Genomic DNA, 17,844 nt, shown 5'->3' on the forward strand with positions numbered 1-17,844 from the left:
TAACTTGAACTGAGGTTCACACAATCTAATATTTCTATTATGACAGAGAATTATTCATTTTTCAGCCACATAGTCTCATTTTAAAGCACAATCAACTAACTACGTTACATATAATGCTGTATGCATCGAACAAGTCTTAAAAAATTGACTTTTTAATTTGACATCCTTTGGGCCTTTGTCTCTTTAAGAGGCCCCTGCTCTTTCCGACACTCAGCAGATGCATAGTTCCACCAGATGTTTGGTAATTACTGCTGCTGCTAGTCTGGAGGAGCCGAGGGGGGAAAGCGCAGTGGATAGGTGCTCTGAGTGGTATAAACTCAGCTGGAGACTGCAGCTCCAAGTAAGAGGTTTGTGGAAACAGACACAAACCTCTTTGTGAGAGCAAGCGTTTAGGCTCCCCAGAATGGCTGCCACAAAAATTAGAGGATTCGTCAAATATGCATGAAAGAATCAAACTCCAGGTATGTTTTTGATGATGGAATATCATAACATAACATAACATAAAGCTCAACAAAGCCACTTTTACATTATAGCCCCCCTATCTGAATAAATTATGTATATGTAACAAAAAGGCTGAGTGACTATTTCTTATTTTCACTTTTTTTTTTCTGGCCTGTAGTACGATGGGGTTTTTACACTCAGCAACAGAAGGAACGGTAATTCACACATGCAAAGATTTGCAGTTTAATCTAACACTTGCACTGTCAAACGCTATAATAATAAAGAAGCACAACTATTTATATCTGTACACAAATAATAATAATAATAATAATATTAATTATTATTATTATTATTATTATAATTATAATAATATAAAAAAACACAACTGCAGCCACTGTCCACCTGACACAGACTGCTGGTCCAGATATTTGGGATACTTTGGACTATTCTGAAATGTGATCATGGACTGATTACTGATTTTACCCACATCTAAGTTTTCCACAATCCAATCACATAAAACGGTAAGGCGAGGAATAAATGGAGCTCCCATGTTTTTGGAGTGATGTCTTAAAACATGTGAGTGACAGTAATATTGTGAATTTAGTTTTTTTTTAAATACATATGTGTATATCAGAAATTCAGTTTGCTTTTGTGTGGACTCTTTGAAAACTGTTTTTTGCCAAACAGTGTTGTGAAATAATTGTCTATCATTTCTTCAAGTTTGTTGCCCAAGGACTTTAACAGGATGTGGGTTGATCAAGAATTTTAAAATAAATTAACTTGCAGGATTATTATCTCACCACTAAACCACATGATGGACATCATCTTTGGCGTAATCTTGTGATCTCTGAAAAAGTTCAGCAAGAAAGACAAAGGGAAAATGTTGATTGCTCGGCCAAGAAGAATCAGGACCTGCACAGAGAAGCACAGAAATCAAACATTTTGAATCCAACTCAACTCACATTAACATTTTATGCTGACCTTTGCATAAAAGCTACTTACGATGCACCAAATGACAAAGGATATTTCAAAGTTATGTGGGAAGCTGAAGATGGAGAGGCCAAGAAAAGCAAACACACAAGTCTCTGTGGACAGAAGTTAAAAATAGTAACTGAAAATGTCAAATGAAATGAAATAAGAGAAGAACTAGGAAGCTAAGCAGGAAATTACTCACCACACATAAAGGCGACTGTGCGCAGCGTCTGCTGCATGAGGATCTGTGTAATTGGTGAAAGGTTGTGATGGGTGTAATGAGACATCACAATTCCCGCAAACAGGATAGACATTATGCCTGTGGGTGGGAGAAGGAGCTCAGCAAAAACTGCAGATAAACTGAAAACTTGCAACTGTGTGTATAAGTGTATGTCTTTTAACACGTGTGCCCACCTGAGAGTTTGATTCCTTCTGCTAGGCCATAAGGAAGATACGCAAAGATGATCATCATGCCAAACTCAAGTGATGGCGTCTTCCTCAAGTCAAAGTGTTTTAGAAACTAAACAGCTGAGTTAAGAAATTTAAACTGAAGCAGGGAAACACAAATATGTAAAGCACAAATATGTAAAGCACAAATATGTAAAGAGCCACACTCAGCAAACCAGTCAGGATACAAGAGCTGAAATGAGTCCAGTCAGAGTTCCTAGAGCAGCAGAACCGAAGAACATTTTCAGGAAATACCCCAGCGCTTGCACAAAAGTCTCCCAGCCTGTTACCATGGAGTTATCAGAGCGAGAAAAAAAGCCTTCTGCTGTGCTGAAAAGCAAGAAAATGAGAGAATGATTGATGATGGCAAAATCCCTGTACCTTCTGTGTTGTAATACCTCAGTCTGACATGAGAGGGCAGTAAAACTCCACCACTGATGCTGGTGGAAGAGTCCATGAGCGGATTAAAATATGCTTGTAATCCTATCATCAAAATCTTGTTGGGTAAACAAAAAAAGATTACGGTACTTTGTATAACCCTTTCGTACATTTCATGACATGGGAAATTACCCGTTCAAAAAAGACCTAGATGCTGTCTAAGCCACAATCATTTATTTTTCCATGATCAGCACTGCAAAAGTCAAGAGTCCTTCTTAAGTTATTTATATTTGCTTCCAAGAAGGTAGCTGTCTCTGTAGTCCTTGAAAATGGCCATGAAAACCATTTTTAGGTCTTTTGAAAATATATATTTTTTGGTTTACTAAGCCACTAAATAGTGGCCAATGAATCAGGAAAAAAAAGCTTTTAAACTTAAAGGATGAGTGGTTGTGTCTACACATACATGACATTAAAAATCTTTTTAAAAAGTATACAGTTTTAGATTGACTGTATGTAGGTTGTAACCATCAGCCAGGCAAGTGTTTCCTGTTTTACAAGCCGAAAAGGTCAAAACAGTAAACTAAGCAAATGTCACAAATAAAGCAGCAAAATATTTGTGCCAACTTGGAGATTTTGAAAGAGCTCTACTACCTGGAAACTGGTCAGATCTTCGCTGGAGGTTTTTCAAATTTAAACGAGACCAGCACAATTCTTCAGATGCACTTGTTTTTTTACACACCTGGGAGTTATTCTTTTTCCCATTATTGGCCCAGTTTAGAACAACAAGTTAAATTAATATGTGTTCCTGGTCAGGTATTGAAACCAAACAACTGAAACAAATTCAAAGTTTATAAGGAAAATGAAAGGTCAACAGAAAGTCAGCAGCACTATTGATCAAAACAAGTTTAAAAAGATAATAGTAACCCCACAGACACAAACCTAAATAAAAACAAACCAGAGAAAGTTTGCCCACGCAGTATTATTAAACTTTTAAAGAATATTTAGAATAAAAATGTCCAGGTAATGTATACATTTTTAAGCGGTGGTAGTAGATGTCCTATTTCTCTCCTAAAACCTATAAGATACCAGAAGTTTTGTAATTATTGATAAATATAGTTATGTAACCAACAGCAGTACAATACTCTATATCTAATAATCTCTTTGTATTGTTTATCATCAGATAGCAAAGTGAAGTAACCAGTTGCCCTGCTGCTGTAAACAATCTGGTTCAACCGTAAAGTAAAATTCTAAGAAAGTCACCCAGCGAGGTGTTAACGGCAAACAAACTGCCAGGTCTGTTAAGTCCTTCTATTATTAATGGTTTCATTTACTCTGCAGGGGCACCTTGACACTTCAGATCACTTTACACTATTAACTAACTGCGAGATAAGGTGGGTATAGAGTGAACACAAAGACTAGAGGATAGAATGTCACTGATGATTACAAACAAACTAAATTCTTGGTTTCCATGAAACTCGTCTAGCTAGTTTCTGTCTGCGGCTCAGTATGTTTGCTGATTAAGTGCAAACAGTCCTTTTGCTCTGAGTGGAAACTAAAAACAGAGAGTAGTGTCTGGTGTCAAAGACATTTAAATCAACATATCTCTCAACATCTAAAGTTATCTACGAAAATCCAAAATAAAAACCCTGAAAGGCTGAATGCTGTGTAAGCCACTCTACTGTACATTTAACACGTCAAGTTTCAAGCAAATGAATCCTCAGCAGGTGACAATGTGGATGTGTCCAAAGGTAGGGCAGGGAGATTTGATGATGAGATGTTTTTTGTTTGTTTTTTTCTTCCTGGTAGTAGATAACAGAGATCACTGTTTCTATTCTCATCCTTCTTTCCTGTCACAGTTTAATGTGTAACCTTCAAGAACCAGATGGAGCGAGACAATCTTACTAGTTTAATCTGTAAAAGAAAAACTGATCAATGTACAGATTACTGGACTCAAATATATAATAAAACTTTTAAAAGAGGGTGTGGTGTTGTGATCAGAAAAAGGACAAAAATATTTACCATAAAACTTTGACCTTAATATATAGAATTATGCCACTGACAAGGCAGAAGGAAATATTTACGTGATGATTGTTAAATATAATCACCAAGTTTCTCTAGAAAATTAGATGATTTTCTAGATAAAATATTTCTTTAATTTAAATTAAAGAAAAAAATATATATATATACACTGTAGATCATTCACACTACCATTTAATCTGATTCATGGAATTAGTTAAATATTAGACTGTGTCTCACCCTACAAATTCAAGCAGGGTCAGTAAGAAGCAAGCAAGATGTCGCCTCACTTAAAATGAATGAGAAGAGCGACGTCTGAAACCTGAACCATGTGCACACACAGCCGTGGTTAACACTTTCCCAGAAATTTTGCTTCAGAGCCTTAAGCAGAAAAATTTAAAAAGCTAGTCTTTATAAATAAGAAAACAACTAAGAATAAATAAACACTGTGCTTATTTATATCCCTTAAAATTCTTCAATTTGTCTTAATAAAGCCTGCATGGACTTTATTGGGTTTTTTATGTGATATTCCAAAGCAAACTTTAGGGAAAAACGCAGTGTTAGACTTTATGCAGGCCAGAAGATTTATTTTTGTCTCCCCTAACCAAAGTGTTTTCAGTTTGTTTTTGGAAGGTTTGTGGTAAAGTGCAAATAAGTTTTCCATTGGCTTTCTTCTTGTGACTCTCAAAACTGACTAGACCGCATGCCTGGCTGACCTGTCAACTGATTCTCCAAACAGAGCTGTAGATCTTTGTAGTTCCTCTGGAGATACCATGTGCTGATTGGCTGCTCTGATTAATGCTCAGCGTGAACAGCCTGTCAATTTAAATGGATGGTGACATCTTGATTGCTGTGCTGCTGCGTCCTCCTATTTTTACTTTTGAATGCTACATTGACCTTACTACTTTGGTATGTTCAAAGTCTGATATTTTCTTTAGAACCTGCAAAGTCCTTGAAGTTTATTGTGATTCTACATTCACTCAAAAGCAACAGCACTTTATTAATTTTTTGCTAATGCATAGTTGTGTGTTTATTGCAAATTTTCACCAAAAACTGTAAAAAGGTATTTTTTACTTCTACAACATTGCCTCAAGCTAACTTGATATGAAGTTATAGTCCGGAATCAACATGCAGAGTAACAAAAACCGAGCTGTTTAAGTTCCTTAAAGGGACAGTATTATGTGTTCTCCAGGGAAAACCATTTTATAACTACATCAAGTAACTGCTATGTTAACTTCTCCATTAGCCCTTTAACAACATTGATACAACATTGCTGCACTAAGAAGTAGCACGTGAAACGGGCTTAGCAACTGTGCAGTTCCACCAGATATTTGCAAATTGCTGCTGGCTAGTCTGCAGGAACTGAGTGGGGGCGCTCTGTGAGGCGAAAACTCAGAAGCTTAGAAAGTGAAGCTCTAAGGAAGAGCTGTGTCTCGAACTCTGGGTACTAGGCTCACAGAGACATCTTGGACAGCAGAACGGTTGCCACGGGTGATCAAATAATTTTTTACACATCCGTGAAAGAATCGATGCAACACTTGATTTGCATCAAGGCATGTTTTGACCAGGGTATAACATTACAACATGACATAAAACTCAAAAATGTTGATTTTACATGATACTGCTCCTTTAAAGAATTAAAATGTCCCAATTAAACATATTACATTTCTCAGTTGTAATAGTACACAAAATGTAGCAAAGTTCAAGAGGTGTAAACAATTCTGCAAAAACCTCTTCTCTAACTAGTCACAATTATGACTCCCTGTCAATATAAGAAACTGCTGAGAAAAACCTTGTGTGAACACTGTGTCAACGACTATGGCAGTTACCATGGAGATTCCTTTTAGCCTTCTTTAATCAATGAATATCTAAAGGCCCTTTTTGACAAGCTTTAACTCACATGTGGAGGTGAGATATTTCTAAGATCACCTGCTGTGGTCATTTATATTAGCTTTTTCAAAACTATGCCTTTGACTTCATGTTAATGAAACATACAGCAATATTGTCACCAGTTAGGTTAAAAAAAATGTTTCATGATCTACAAGTACTGTCTAATCATCATAGCAACAGTGTTTGAAAATTTAGGTTAAAGGTACACCCAGCTAACCCCTTTTAAGACGAGTATCTCTTTTTGTAAATTATGCATTATAATAAAATATTTCCCAAAACTGTTATGACAATTTCTGGGTTCTTTTCTGCTTCAATAGATTTAAAAATTGCACCTTATTCCACTGGACCCAACTAAATGTGAGTTTAAACAAAGCTAGATGAAAACATTCTGAGTTATAAGGCTATAAATACATGATTTATGCATCAGTTAGATTCTGTAAAAACAACTTGGTGTTTTTATACGTTCAGTGATTTGTAATAGTATTAACACCCCTAGAACTTTCTCAAAATTGAACTCATTACAGCCACAAACTGATTTATTTTATTTGGATTTCATATGAGAGACCAACATAAAGTCGTGTATAATAGCAAAGCGGAAGGACTTAGAAAATTTACTAGAAAATAAACAAAAATCTAACAACTGTAGTCAGTATCCAGATCTCTTTTATTCTGGAATCCCAAAAGAAAAAAATAAGGTAAAACCTATTGTATTCAAAAATTAAATAAAAGCAAAACAAATACATCTACCGTACTTGTCAGAGGTATGTTATGTTGAAGACACTAGAGATCCTCATAATTAAAAAAAAAAAAAAAAAAAAAACTGAAGACAGTTCAACAAAAACATTTTAAATAGACTGACATTTTGACTAAGTTGCATCTAATAATGCAAATCTAATGCTATGAAAAAAGATTTGAAAACACAAAACCTTGGTTTATTGATAATTCCGTACAGCCACTTTTTCAATCACAGAGATTGTCACTGATTGGCTGGCTGACGAAATGCATTCTTTTGAGCATTTTGATTGGTTTAGGCATTAAGAGCATACTTTCTAATATAAAGTAAGCAAACTGTTGTTGAAAGTCAAACTACAAGACCAAGAATTAAAAAGCGAGTGAAAAGGAAATGGAAGTTAAGGAAGAAGTGAAGCCAGAAGCTGTAGAGGTTACAGCTACTGCTGTTACAGTTATAACTTCTGACGAGAACTGTGATATATCTAACAATAATTAATCTCATAATAAGAAAGTCTATAAGAGTTTTGTTGAATGGGACTTTGTGTCTCTTCCGAATGATGCTTTACCATAACGTCCCACAGTTTTATCTGTAATGTGAAGTAAAGTACAAGTAATAAAAGTGCTAAGAGGCTACAGTTGTATCTTTAATTGTGTCTATAAAAAAATGTATCTACCATGCACTACCTATAACTTTATGTAATGTCTGAGTATTATGAACTTCTGGAAATGTTGTTTTGGATAAATACACTCTATGTGTGTCATCATGAAGTCAGTTGGTAATGTCAATCTGTGTCATCATAAAGTGTGGACGAGCTTAAAGACTCTTACTTGGTGAGAACGATGGAGACGGCGTCGTTCAAGATACTCTCCCCAAACACCAGCATGTTGAGGACTGGGTCCACGTTGAGAGCATTGAATATGGCAATAGTGGCAACAGGGTCCACAGCTGAGATCAAAGATCCAAAAGCAAAGCTGCAGTGTGATTGAAGAAGATTAGAAAGAGAAGATTGTGCTATAACAAATTAAAATAACTTTAACGTAATGGTATCTGTGAAGCAAAGGACCCAAACATAAGCATAAAACAGCCAAATGCAAAACAAGTTTTCCAACTTTTAAGAACTCTAGCGTGCACATGAAAAAAACATTTGTGACCTGAACAAGGAAGTTGGATTGAAAGCAAATTTGACTGTTAAAATATCAGAAGACATTTACAGAAATTCAGGCTTCATTCACAAAGAGGAGAAGTTAAAATAATTTACCACGGCTAAAAATACTACAGATCTTTGGGAGCAGAAAAGAGTGTGTTTTGTCAAAGGTGTTCAGGCACGTTCAACAAACATTTGTTTGTTGGTTTTTAAGGATTTATTCTGCAAATTATATCAGAAACTATAGTTTGAGCAGTTTGTGACCAATCGTACAAAACCATGCAAGCAGGAAGGCTGAAAAAAATATCCTCCTTACTGGCAAGAATATGAATAGCAAACATTGTGCCTCATGCCAAGTTACACACCTTTGATTGTGGACCAAGAAAAAATTTTGAACAACCAATAACAATAACACATGAGTACGTAATTATGTTCTGTTTGTGCGACACGTCTGACTGATATATCATCTTACTTTCTAGAACCATTCAGTCAGAAGGAACCATGTTCATAGTAAGCTGTTTGTGTGAGCAAAGGACATCATCCTAAAGTTTACTTTAATGTAATTATGGAAAGAAACAATGTTTATGCATGAAATATTTTCTTTTACATGAACAAAATTGCAAATGGTTTTATTCAAACCTTACCTATCAGTCATGGTCATCTTATAAATCACATCAGCCTGTCAGAAAAAAAAGGAAAAGACAAAGGTCCACTTAGAGATTCTGGACATGATGATCCAGACACTAGTTTCATATTCATTAACATCTGGCTTTCTAGTAGAAAAAAAAAAACAGTTTTCCCTTAACATTTTATTAATGGTATAGCAATTTTAAAAATATGATGTTTCTCTAAATACCAGCCTTGTTGACAGCTGGTTGTCTCACCTGGCCTAGGAAGTAGATACCTCCGCCCACTATGAAGGCAGAGATAGCCGTACCAATCACAGCAAAGAGGGTGATGGAGCCAATGTTCTGGAAAAAGTTACCCTGAATACACACACAAATACAGAGCTCAGATATTCATGGACAATAGGCAATGTCGAATAGCACCATTATATAACGTGTCCAGAATTATAATGAAAGGTAGGCCACAGTACAGGTACATATGTGTGTAAAAAAAAAAAAAAAAGACTGTGGGTATATGAAATGATTTGTACCTGACAATAACTCACTGTCACTCCTAAATTGATTGATACTCAAGGTACAAATACAGATATGCACACAAAAACATTAGAAAGTTTTTTTATTTAATCACAGTAGTATATTCATACATAGGACATAAAAAAATATATAACATGAATTCAAGTACATGTTTTCAACTGATAATGAAAATCCCACATTAAGAAACATTCTAATTATAGAATTCCTACTGCCACACTGACTGGCACCCTAAGAGTCATCTAAAATAAATAAAAATGCAATATTTCCTGTTATTTACATTTCAGTTTATGAATTCAGTTTGTGTCTGGAAATGCTTAAATATAATTCCACAACTTCCTGTTCCTGGAACATAACTATGACACAGGCTGCATTGTTGAATTACAGAAAGAAGGTTCTGTGTTTGAAATCTGACCGGTAGCGTTTCTGCAAAGAGTTAAAATTCTTGGGTTCTTTCCAGGTTCTGCATTCCTCCCACAGCCCAACAAAGAGGCTGTCAAGTTAATTGGTCACTCCAACGTTAGACAATTTAGTGTGACCAATTTTCACTTGTGCAGATGAATGATTCAAAATACATGTGAAAGTTTAACCCAGAAATGGTTCATGGTTAACCCAGAAATCCCAACACATCCCATAAAATGCAAACACACTAAACCTTTCTTCTGTGGCTAGAGTGGCCTTCAACTCCAGGACTTTAGGTCCGGGGTTCTGCAACTTTAAGACGCGTTTTTGCTTAAACACACCTTAGTCAAATGCTGAGGGAATTGGCAGGACTCTGGGGAACCTGAGTGCATACTGAGGAGGTGATTCAGTCATTTCACTCATGTATGTTTGACCAGAGACAGATCTATATGCTTCAGGACATAGAACCTCAAGGCCTGCATTTAAATATCCCCGGACTAAATTTACATCCCATTTAAAAAAACAATGACGAATGTAAAATAGAGGATTGGGAATTTTAGACGTTTAAAAGAAAGTGGAGAAATAGTCAAAAAACATCCCTGTTTGTTCCAACCTTGTAAAATGCAACAGGAAAAGATTAAATGCTATTGTTTTAGAAAATTAGGTTTTACAAAGTATTAAAAGAAATGTGGTAAAAAGTGTGAAACATTTTGTAAAACACAGCTGTCCTGTGAGGTGGTGTTTTCCCCACTGAATTAATCTTCTAAGCATTCACACAATTATGTTCCAGCAGTTAAAGATATGGCTACCAGTGGTCCCAGTAAGAATGGATCGTTGCTGCATATGTAAACTTGGCCACTGTTTGTAGACAGGCATGGCAATGGCTGCCATTCAGCAGCCTTTTTAAACAGGAGGCTTCAGATGAGGATGAGAACATGAATAATAACCCACAGAAACTAAGCACACCCAACTGTATTGACTTTTCAGTCAGAAGGCAGCCCAACCCAAAACCATATGATATATCATTCTTTGTGAGTTGCATGCTCGATCAGCACATTGTTGCCTCATTTTTCCTGGAGTAATTATTGTTTTACCAACTACCACTTACATAAACTGCACTTTTTATTTGCATTTTCCAAATTTTGCCCACAGGTTCAACCAGGAATTGCCCCTTTAACTCATCAAGTGGTATGTGCTGGAAATAAGGGTGAACAGTTAAAAATGTGACCATACCTTATGTAAAGAGTATCCAGATTCAAATATGATGGGTGGAAGAAGCAGGAGGAAAAACATGTTGGGTCGAAACATTTCTTCCTCCTTGAGAAGAAAGACAGAAAGGCAAAAGAAGAAGCACATTAAAAATACGCATGAAACAATCAACTTTGGCTCCGAGTTGTCCCAGCAAGAATTAGAAAGTGCATAACATTCAGAAACAGCAGCTAATAAACCAACAATCGACATAAAGCAATGAGCAACTACTAACATCTTTTCATCTTACAAAGCTGACTTCAGGATGACCACACGCAGACATCAGCTGCTTGTCAGGAGGCATACCTGCCTGCCAACACATGCCTTCAACCTCCATTAGCAACACATCCCCTAAAAACGGCTGTAAATTTCTAATAATTCTGTTTTTAATCTCCAAGTGTCTTATTCATTCACAAACACAGAAACAAGCCCACGCATGCACACACAGTATCCCAGTGACCTTAGCTCTGTGATTATTTCTGCAGTATAATGAAGTCATTGTTGCTTCCCAGAAAAATGGGCCAGCCGCCCAGATAAGGCTTTGGCATCATGTGCCCGTGCGTTACTCTCTGTGTTTTTGTAGTAGCGACATGTGTGTAGTTGTGTGTGCATGTACCTATTCTGTGCAAAATTCATGTTTGTAAAACAAAAATCAAAAGGCATTATGCATGCAAGAGTTTTTCATCTTCTTACTCCAGGTAGACGCTGGCACTGTTTTCTAGCAGAGAAACAGAAAACAGGCGAGTGAGTGTTTGCTGCAGCTGCTAAACAATCTCCCCCTTTGTTTAATAGAAGTTCTTTTTGACAGCTGGTGGAGCCTGACTCTCCACCTCAATAAGTCCACAAGTAGCTAGCGATGACAACAATCGCCTCGATATTAACAAAAAAGTACAGGGGCACATTCACAAAAATACTTCTAAGATCTGAATCAGAAGCCTTGTATTGGCCAGTCAAAAATCTAATTTTAAACTTATAAGTATCTTACAACTGCTATGAAAATATCACAAAATTAAGGTTTACGAGAAGGGGTTCGGAGGGCTTTTGTGGTCACAGCACAAAAACTCTGACATCAGCAGTTTTAAAAGTTTCCTAATGACCTACCAGTGGTGGGTTGTCAGGGCCTGAAAAATCTTCTCTCCAGAAAACCCTAACAAATATATCTATAACTTAAAATTTAATGTTTGTTCAATTAAATTTAGTGCACTTTCAACCAGATTTCAGTCTCTCTGTGTTGCCAAGGTTAATCTAATCTGCCCAGGGTCTTCACAATCCATAGAGCAAGCCTAGGTCCTGTAATCGATATAGTAGGGGAACTGTTCTTTTAACCAGCTTACAGATTCCCCTCACAGCACCTGCTCGATGGCCCACATTTGTCAGACATTTTCTAAGCTTTGATTGGATGATCAGAACAACTGCATCAGCCACAAATTTAGCTAGTAAAGGATGTGTTCAGCAATCTGTACTGTGGACATTAATAATTGTAATTTTTTAATTCCATACCCACAATGGCTAACAGAGAAGGAGAAATTGGCTTCTCCTTCTCAGGAATGATTCAAATGCATTTTCAAGAAAGGCAGACTTTCCTTAAAGAACTGGACGTCGTAAAAGAGAGCACGGTCTCTCAGCAGCCAGGCTGCTGAATAAATACCATCTCGCTCTATATTATATTAATATAATATATTATTATATGTAAAAAAAACATCTGAAGGAAACCTTCATAAGAAAATTCTATCTGTCTTCTCTCTGTGTTTATTTGCACACAGCACAGTTAGTGAGATCTGGTTCATGTGTCTACTCAGGACACATTAAAGTACCTGGTCTGAATGACGTATTCAGACCAGGATGCTTGAAATCTGATCACTCAACACTGATATTGATGCAAGGTTTTAGCAAGATCTCTGAAGATACCATGTCATCCTATATTATGCTTTTTGGATTTATTAGTATTGGTTGCTTGTATAATTGTAATGTAATAGGGGTCCTTCTGAAAGCCCAGGTACCAAATGCAAGGCCTGCCACTGTTATCCAAGTAACTTTTATAGCCAATCAGTCCTGTTTAACAGTAAAGAGAATATGAAATGTTGATAAAAAACAGAAACGGAGGGAGGACCCCACAGGACATGATGTAACAAAACAAATTTTGAATTACTAATTTTCCAGTTAAAAAACAAACAAAAAATAAATAAATAAAAATAAAACACTCAGCAGTAGAGAACTTGCAACTGAGGTGAAAGGGTAAGGTTTGACTTAGTTTGTCTACTAATAATGCATTCAAATTTCAGGAAAAGTAGGCCAACCATTGCTTCCAGGTTGGCAAAGTTGATGTTAGTGACTTGACGTTTATCTCCAGAAGAGCTCCACCTTTCAGTCCCGCTTACAGCCACGGATACAGCAAGGCAAGCTGTGCATTAACGGCAACTTGACATCTACAGCTGCACTCCTGCCGCATGCCTGCGTTCAAATGTTTCACTGACACACACAGGATTTTTGACTGAAGTGATAGATCAAGCATATAAAACATCTCTTCACACAAGCAACTAAACAGAGAAGAACTTGAGCAGAAATGGTCTAATCTAGCATCACGGGGTTTGGACATTTAATCTTTTCTTGGAATAACAGTTGATTGACAAAACAGAAAATTGTTATTTATCTCCACGCCACAAGAAGGAACGCTTAGACACTGAGTCCAGTTCTGTCAGAATTACAACAAAAAATGAGACCAAACAGCATAGGGTAAAAGTGTCCAAAGTCAGTTCTCAATGGTCGGTATCCTGCATGTTTTGGTTATTGCCTTAGAACAACCCACATGGATAAAATAAAGGCGCATTAGCAGGCATCTCCAGAACACTGACATGCTGAGGAGGTAGTAACTACTGCCAAGGGGAAAACTAAAATATGTATGACACCGGCCCTTGAGGACTAAATGTGGACACACCTGTGTCCACATTTAGTCTCTAGTAGAAACAGACATGGCTTTTTATCATTTTGTCATGTAACAATTAGAATGTATGATTGAGCAAGACAAAGTAGTACACATTTGTGAAATAGAAAGAAAAGGATACATTCCATTTGTGAAAAACATTTGAATTTTGCCATCTTAATGCAAGAACAATAGCAGGTTTTTTGTGGTTTATCTGTACCAGCTCTGCTTACTAGAGAGTGAAATATTTGCCTATTCTGTGGTGTGTCTTTGAGCTACAAGCTCTTTAACAAATTTCCAAATGGAGTTCCATTTGTACTTTGACTAGGCCATGTAGCATTTCTATGTAATTCTGGCTTCGTGTTGATTACAACTTCTTTACAAGTTTGTCCCTAACCCATCTGTTCTGGTTCTTGGTTTTCACGATGCTGATTATTCACTGACTTTCTCTTACAAACCACTAAGACCTTTATAATTGGTTCCATTGGGCTTTCTTCAAGGATGTTAGAATAAAAGGATCTCATCACATATAGATGATACGCATTTCAGATTTATTATTTGTAAGATATATCTAAAACTCATGTATCTTTTCCCTCTTATTTTACTGCCTTAAATTGTGCTGATCTTTCATATTAAATTCTAATAAAATCCATTGAGGTATGTGAAAGAGATGAGGCAAAATGTGGCTATGAATGCTTCCATAAGGCACTGTATATTAATAGACAGCAGAGAAATGTACACTTTAGAAAAAAAAAAAAAAGATGAAATGGATAAACCCAGAAAGCAGAGGGTTGATATGGTCTTCGTATGTGGTGAGTCTGAATGCAAAGTTAATGAAAAAAGATGAATGCCTAAAGATGAAGGAAATGCAGTTAAAAGTGAGCCGAGAGATACCAGGAAAAATAAATAAATATGAGAGGGTCCATAGGCGAGAACATTGTTCAGAGCGGAGGGTCCCTGGAGGCTTGGCTTTGACAACCAAGTGACATCACCACAAGGGAAAAAGGCCCCTGAAACCACAATTAAAACTTGTTTCTTATGTGTCAGTTTCTCTCTCTCTTTCTTTCTTTAGCGTGAGAGCCATCTATTAAAAGTATGTGCTGCCCTTTGGGGCTTAAAACACACCACTGCCGCCACTGAGGAGAAACGATGAGCCTGTTTATTTCAGTACAGACAATACAAAACTATAATGGAGAGAATGCAAAATTATTTGCCAGGTTGTAAATATATTCACCTGCTTTTCTCTGTCAGTGCTCTACCTAGGAGACATATTGCTTCTAGAAGGTTACTTTGTACCAGCGCGCTATTTCTTCTTCAATCTGTGTCAGAGCACAAGGGAGAAATCGGCAGATGAGAGGAAAAAAAGAAAGAGTAAAAAGAATGAGAAGAGCACACAGGCAAACGTTTGTTCATCTGATGAGAGAGAGAATTGGTAAAAGAAAGTTGGTTGTTTATTTCAGCAGCACTTTATTGCAATAATTGCAGTTTTTTGCATTTTAAGGGTATCTCACCTATCATTTTTCATGTAACTGAATGAGTTAATATTTATCTATCAAACAAGATTTCAAAAAGAATACCTTTAAAACAAGTAAAAGAGAAAATGAAAAAAAAAAAAACAAGACGTATGAATAACTAACACTAACTTTCTTGTTTAAAATGGCTATGATACAAATGCACATGAGCACAGATTATCAACAGAAGAAAATCCAAATGGGTCATTGATAGGCCACCATTAAAAATGTAAGTATCTTTAATTTAGAGCAACAGTTCATAAAATGGAGATGGGAGCTGATATGGTTTTCTACCACATCCGTCTCGAAGCACTTATCAACTAAACTATTAGAACAGATCAGCAGCTGTGACACATTGTCGGGGAAATCAGCTTCCACGAACACATCACCATTTACAAGCATCGGGAGCATGTGCACAGATGTATAAAAACATCTTGAGCTAAATTAATGTTTTGGTAGTATAATTTTACACTGAAAACTGGAGATAAGTCCAACTACTAGTTTGAGTGCAAGTTGCAAAATTAATGTTTTTAGGAATAAAAAGGATGCCACAAACACAGAGGTCATGTATTTCCTTTAAAAATAATTCTAACTTAAATATTTTATTTAATTATTTATTTTTTCTCCTTTACTTCTTTAAGGTGAGGAGAATGACACGCAATGTTTTATTTAGTAATTGAGGACGGCGTCAAAATTCTGAAACAATATAACATGACGACGAACGTAATGTGCTGATCTCGGTTGATCAGGAAGTAGCTGAAAGAAAAAAGCAACATACCAAAACTTCCTCATATTTAAGCTCATACTTTAATGTGTAGCAACAAAATGACGAAAGGTGATTTCTGATAACTTTTTCTTGTGAACAATTTAGAGACTTATGTGATTCTCACCAAGTAGATCTGCACAAGACATTGCTGCTACATCAAAGAAAAAGAAAGCAACAATTCACTTTCAGATCTAACCTTTAAAGAAATTGCTCGTGCACATGTTCATGTAGCCACAGCAACAACAGTTTGTTTCCACATGACACTTTTGGTGGCTAATAGAGAGAGGCTGAAGGTTTGTAACACTGACTGTAGTGGTGGAACCAAATCATCCTTAAAGGAAGAGATTACAGACACATTTAGTAAGGTGTGAATATTATTTTGGTACTGTTTAAGAAGGCTGAAGTCTGTGTGTGACACAGTTTGTGATATGACATGGACAAATGCTGAAGTGCAAGTCTGAGAAGCTCTCTGAAGAAACTTATCAGACACACACACACTCACGCACACCCACACATTAAGAACTGTGGGAATCCCAGTGTTTTTCTCAAAATATTTCAGTAACAGGCATCAATAACTATTTGGAGTAGAGACGGGGCAGAGCAAAGGTTTCCTCATCATGTTTTCCAACCAATCATTGTCATTTTGATTTCATGCCTTTGCACTGTACAAAAACTTAACAGGACCCAGTAGGATAGTGTCAGTAGAAATGTAGTTGGCAGTTTAAGCAGAAAATGCAACAGGCATTTAGATTATTCATGACCAGGAAAGAGTAACACTAGTGTTGTGCAATTTTATAGTGTATTAGATTGAAAAGGATTAGAAAATGTTGATGCACCGGGTGCTGTGGTGGTGCAGGAGTTAAGCACAACCCACATATGAAGGCCTTAGTCCTCTACATGGCCGTTGCAGGTTCAACTCCAGGTCTGGCGACCTTTGCCGCATTTCCTCCCCTTCTCTTATTACCCTTTCCTGTCAATTCTCTATCAAATGAAGGCCATTAGAGACAATAAAAACTGTACCAAATTGTTGACGCACTGCCAAAGAAGATAGATAGGGAAATTTTCTATAAGGTACATTTTCTACATGGTTGCTCAGGTAAACAGCAGCTTAGTATTCCACTTTTTCCCTCAATTTAAAAAAAAATAAAAAATCATGGTAGTAGCATTAATATAGTTAGCTGAATATAATATTACCAATAAAACTATATTTCGTAATTACGCTTTAAAAAACAAAATCTGAGTTTTTGAGTGTATAACAAAATATTCACTTAGTGAGGACATTGCTCTTGTCCTCATTAAGGGAGCAGTTCTCTTCCCAACCCCTTCCAGATGCTAATGGTGAGTAAATAAGCATGTAGCTGAATGTTTACACACTTCAGATTGGTGCTTTATTTGCTTAACCAGCAACCAGCTTGTCAACTTTATTGGACAAGAAACACTCAATATCAAAGTCTAAATACACTTGGCAGAGCAGCTAAGGCAATTATACTACATTTTATGGTTTAATTCATAGAGCTAATATGAGAAAACTTTATGATAAAACCCTTATCTAGGTACAGCATAAAGCTCTCTGAACTCCAAAGAGCATAAAGTCAATTAAACATGCTGACACTAGCTTTTCTGCTCATAAAAACCCCACAGGCTAAATGCGGAGTTTATTATCTTTTCAGGCTTTAGGGTGTAAATTATCCCTGGCTGATTTCACTTAATCCAGAAAACATTCTGAATGTGTTGGTGAGAGATTGATGAAATGATGAAAAATCTTACAAATACCACTGCTACCAAGAATAATACTAACATTATTAATAATATTAAATTG

The 17,844-nt window shown here is 36.4% G+C and overlaps 1 protein-coding gene across 1 annotated transcript in view; it reads right to left on the minus strand.

Moving 5' to 3' along the window:
- slc9a8 (solute carrier family 9 member 8) overlaps nt 1–17,844 on the minus strand; it is a 31,704-nt gene that overhangs the window by 5,684 nt on the left and 8,176 nt on the right. The window contains exons 5-13 of the mRNA XM_044114632.1: nt 10,814–10,897; nt 8,906–9,007; nt 8,666–8,700; nt 7,705–7,848; nt 2,049–2,190; nt 1,828–1,933; nt 1,616–1,732; nt 1,444–1,526; nt 1,242–1,353 (exon numbers count right to left, since the gene is read on the minus strand). Coding sequence (XP_043970567.1) covers nt 1,242–1,353; nt 1,444–1,526; nt 1,616–1,732; nt 1,828–1,933; nt 2,049–2,190; nt 7,705–7,848; nt 8,666–8,700; nt 8,906–9,007; nt 10,814–10,897 — 925 coding nt within the window. The remainder of the gene's footprint in view (nt 1–1,241; nt 1,354–1,443; nt 1,527–1,615; nt 1,733–1,827; nt 1,934–2,048; nt 2,191–7,704; nt 7,849–8,665; nt 8,701–8,905; nt 9,008–10,813; nt 10,898–17,844) is intronic.

This window comes from Gambusia affinis, linkage group LG01 (genome assembly GCF_019740435.1).
Source record: "Gambusia affinis linkage group LG01, SWU_Gaff_1.0, whole genome shotgun sequence".
In the NCBI taxonomy this organism is placed as follows: Eukaryota; Metazoa; Chordata; class Actinopteri; order Cyprinodontiformes; family Poeciliidae; genus Gambusia; species Gambusia affinis.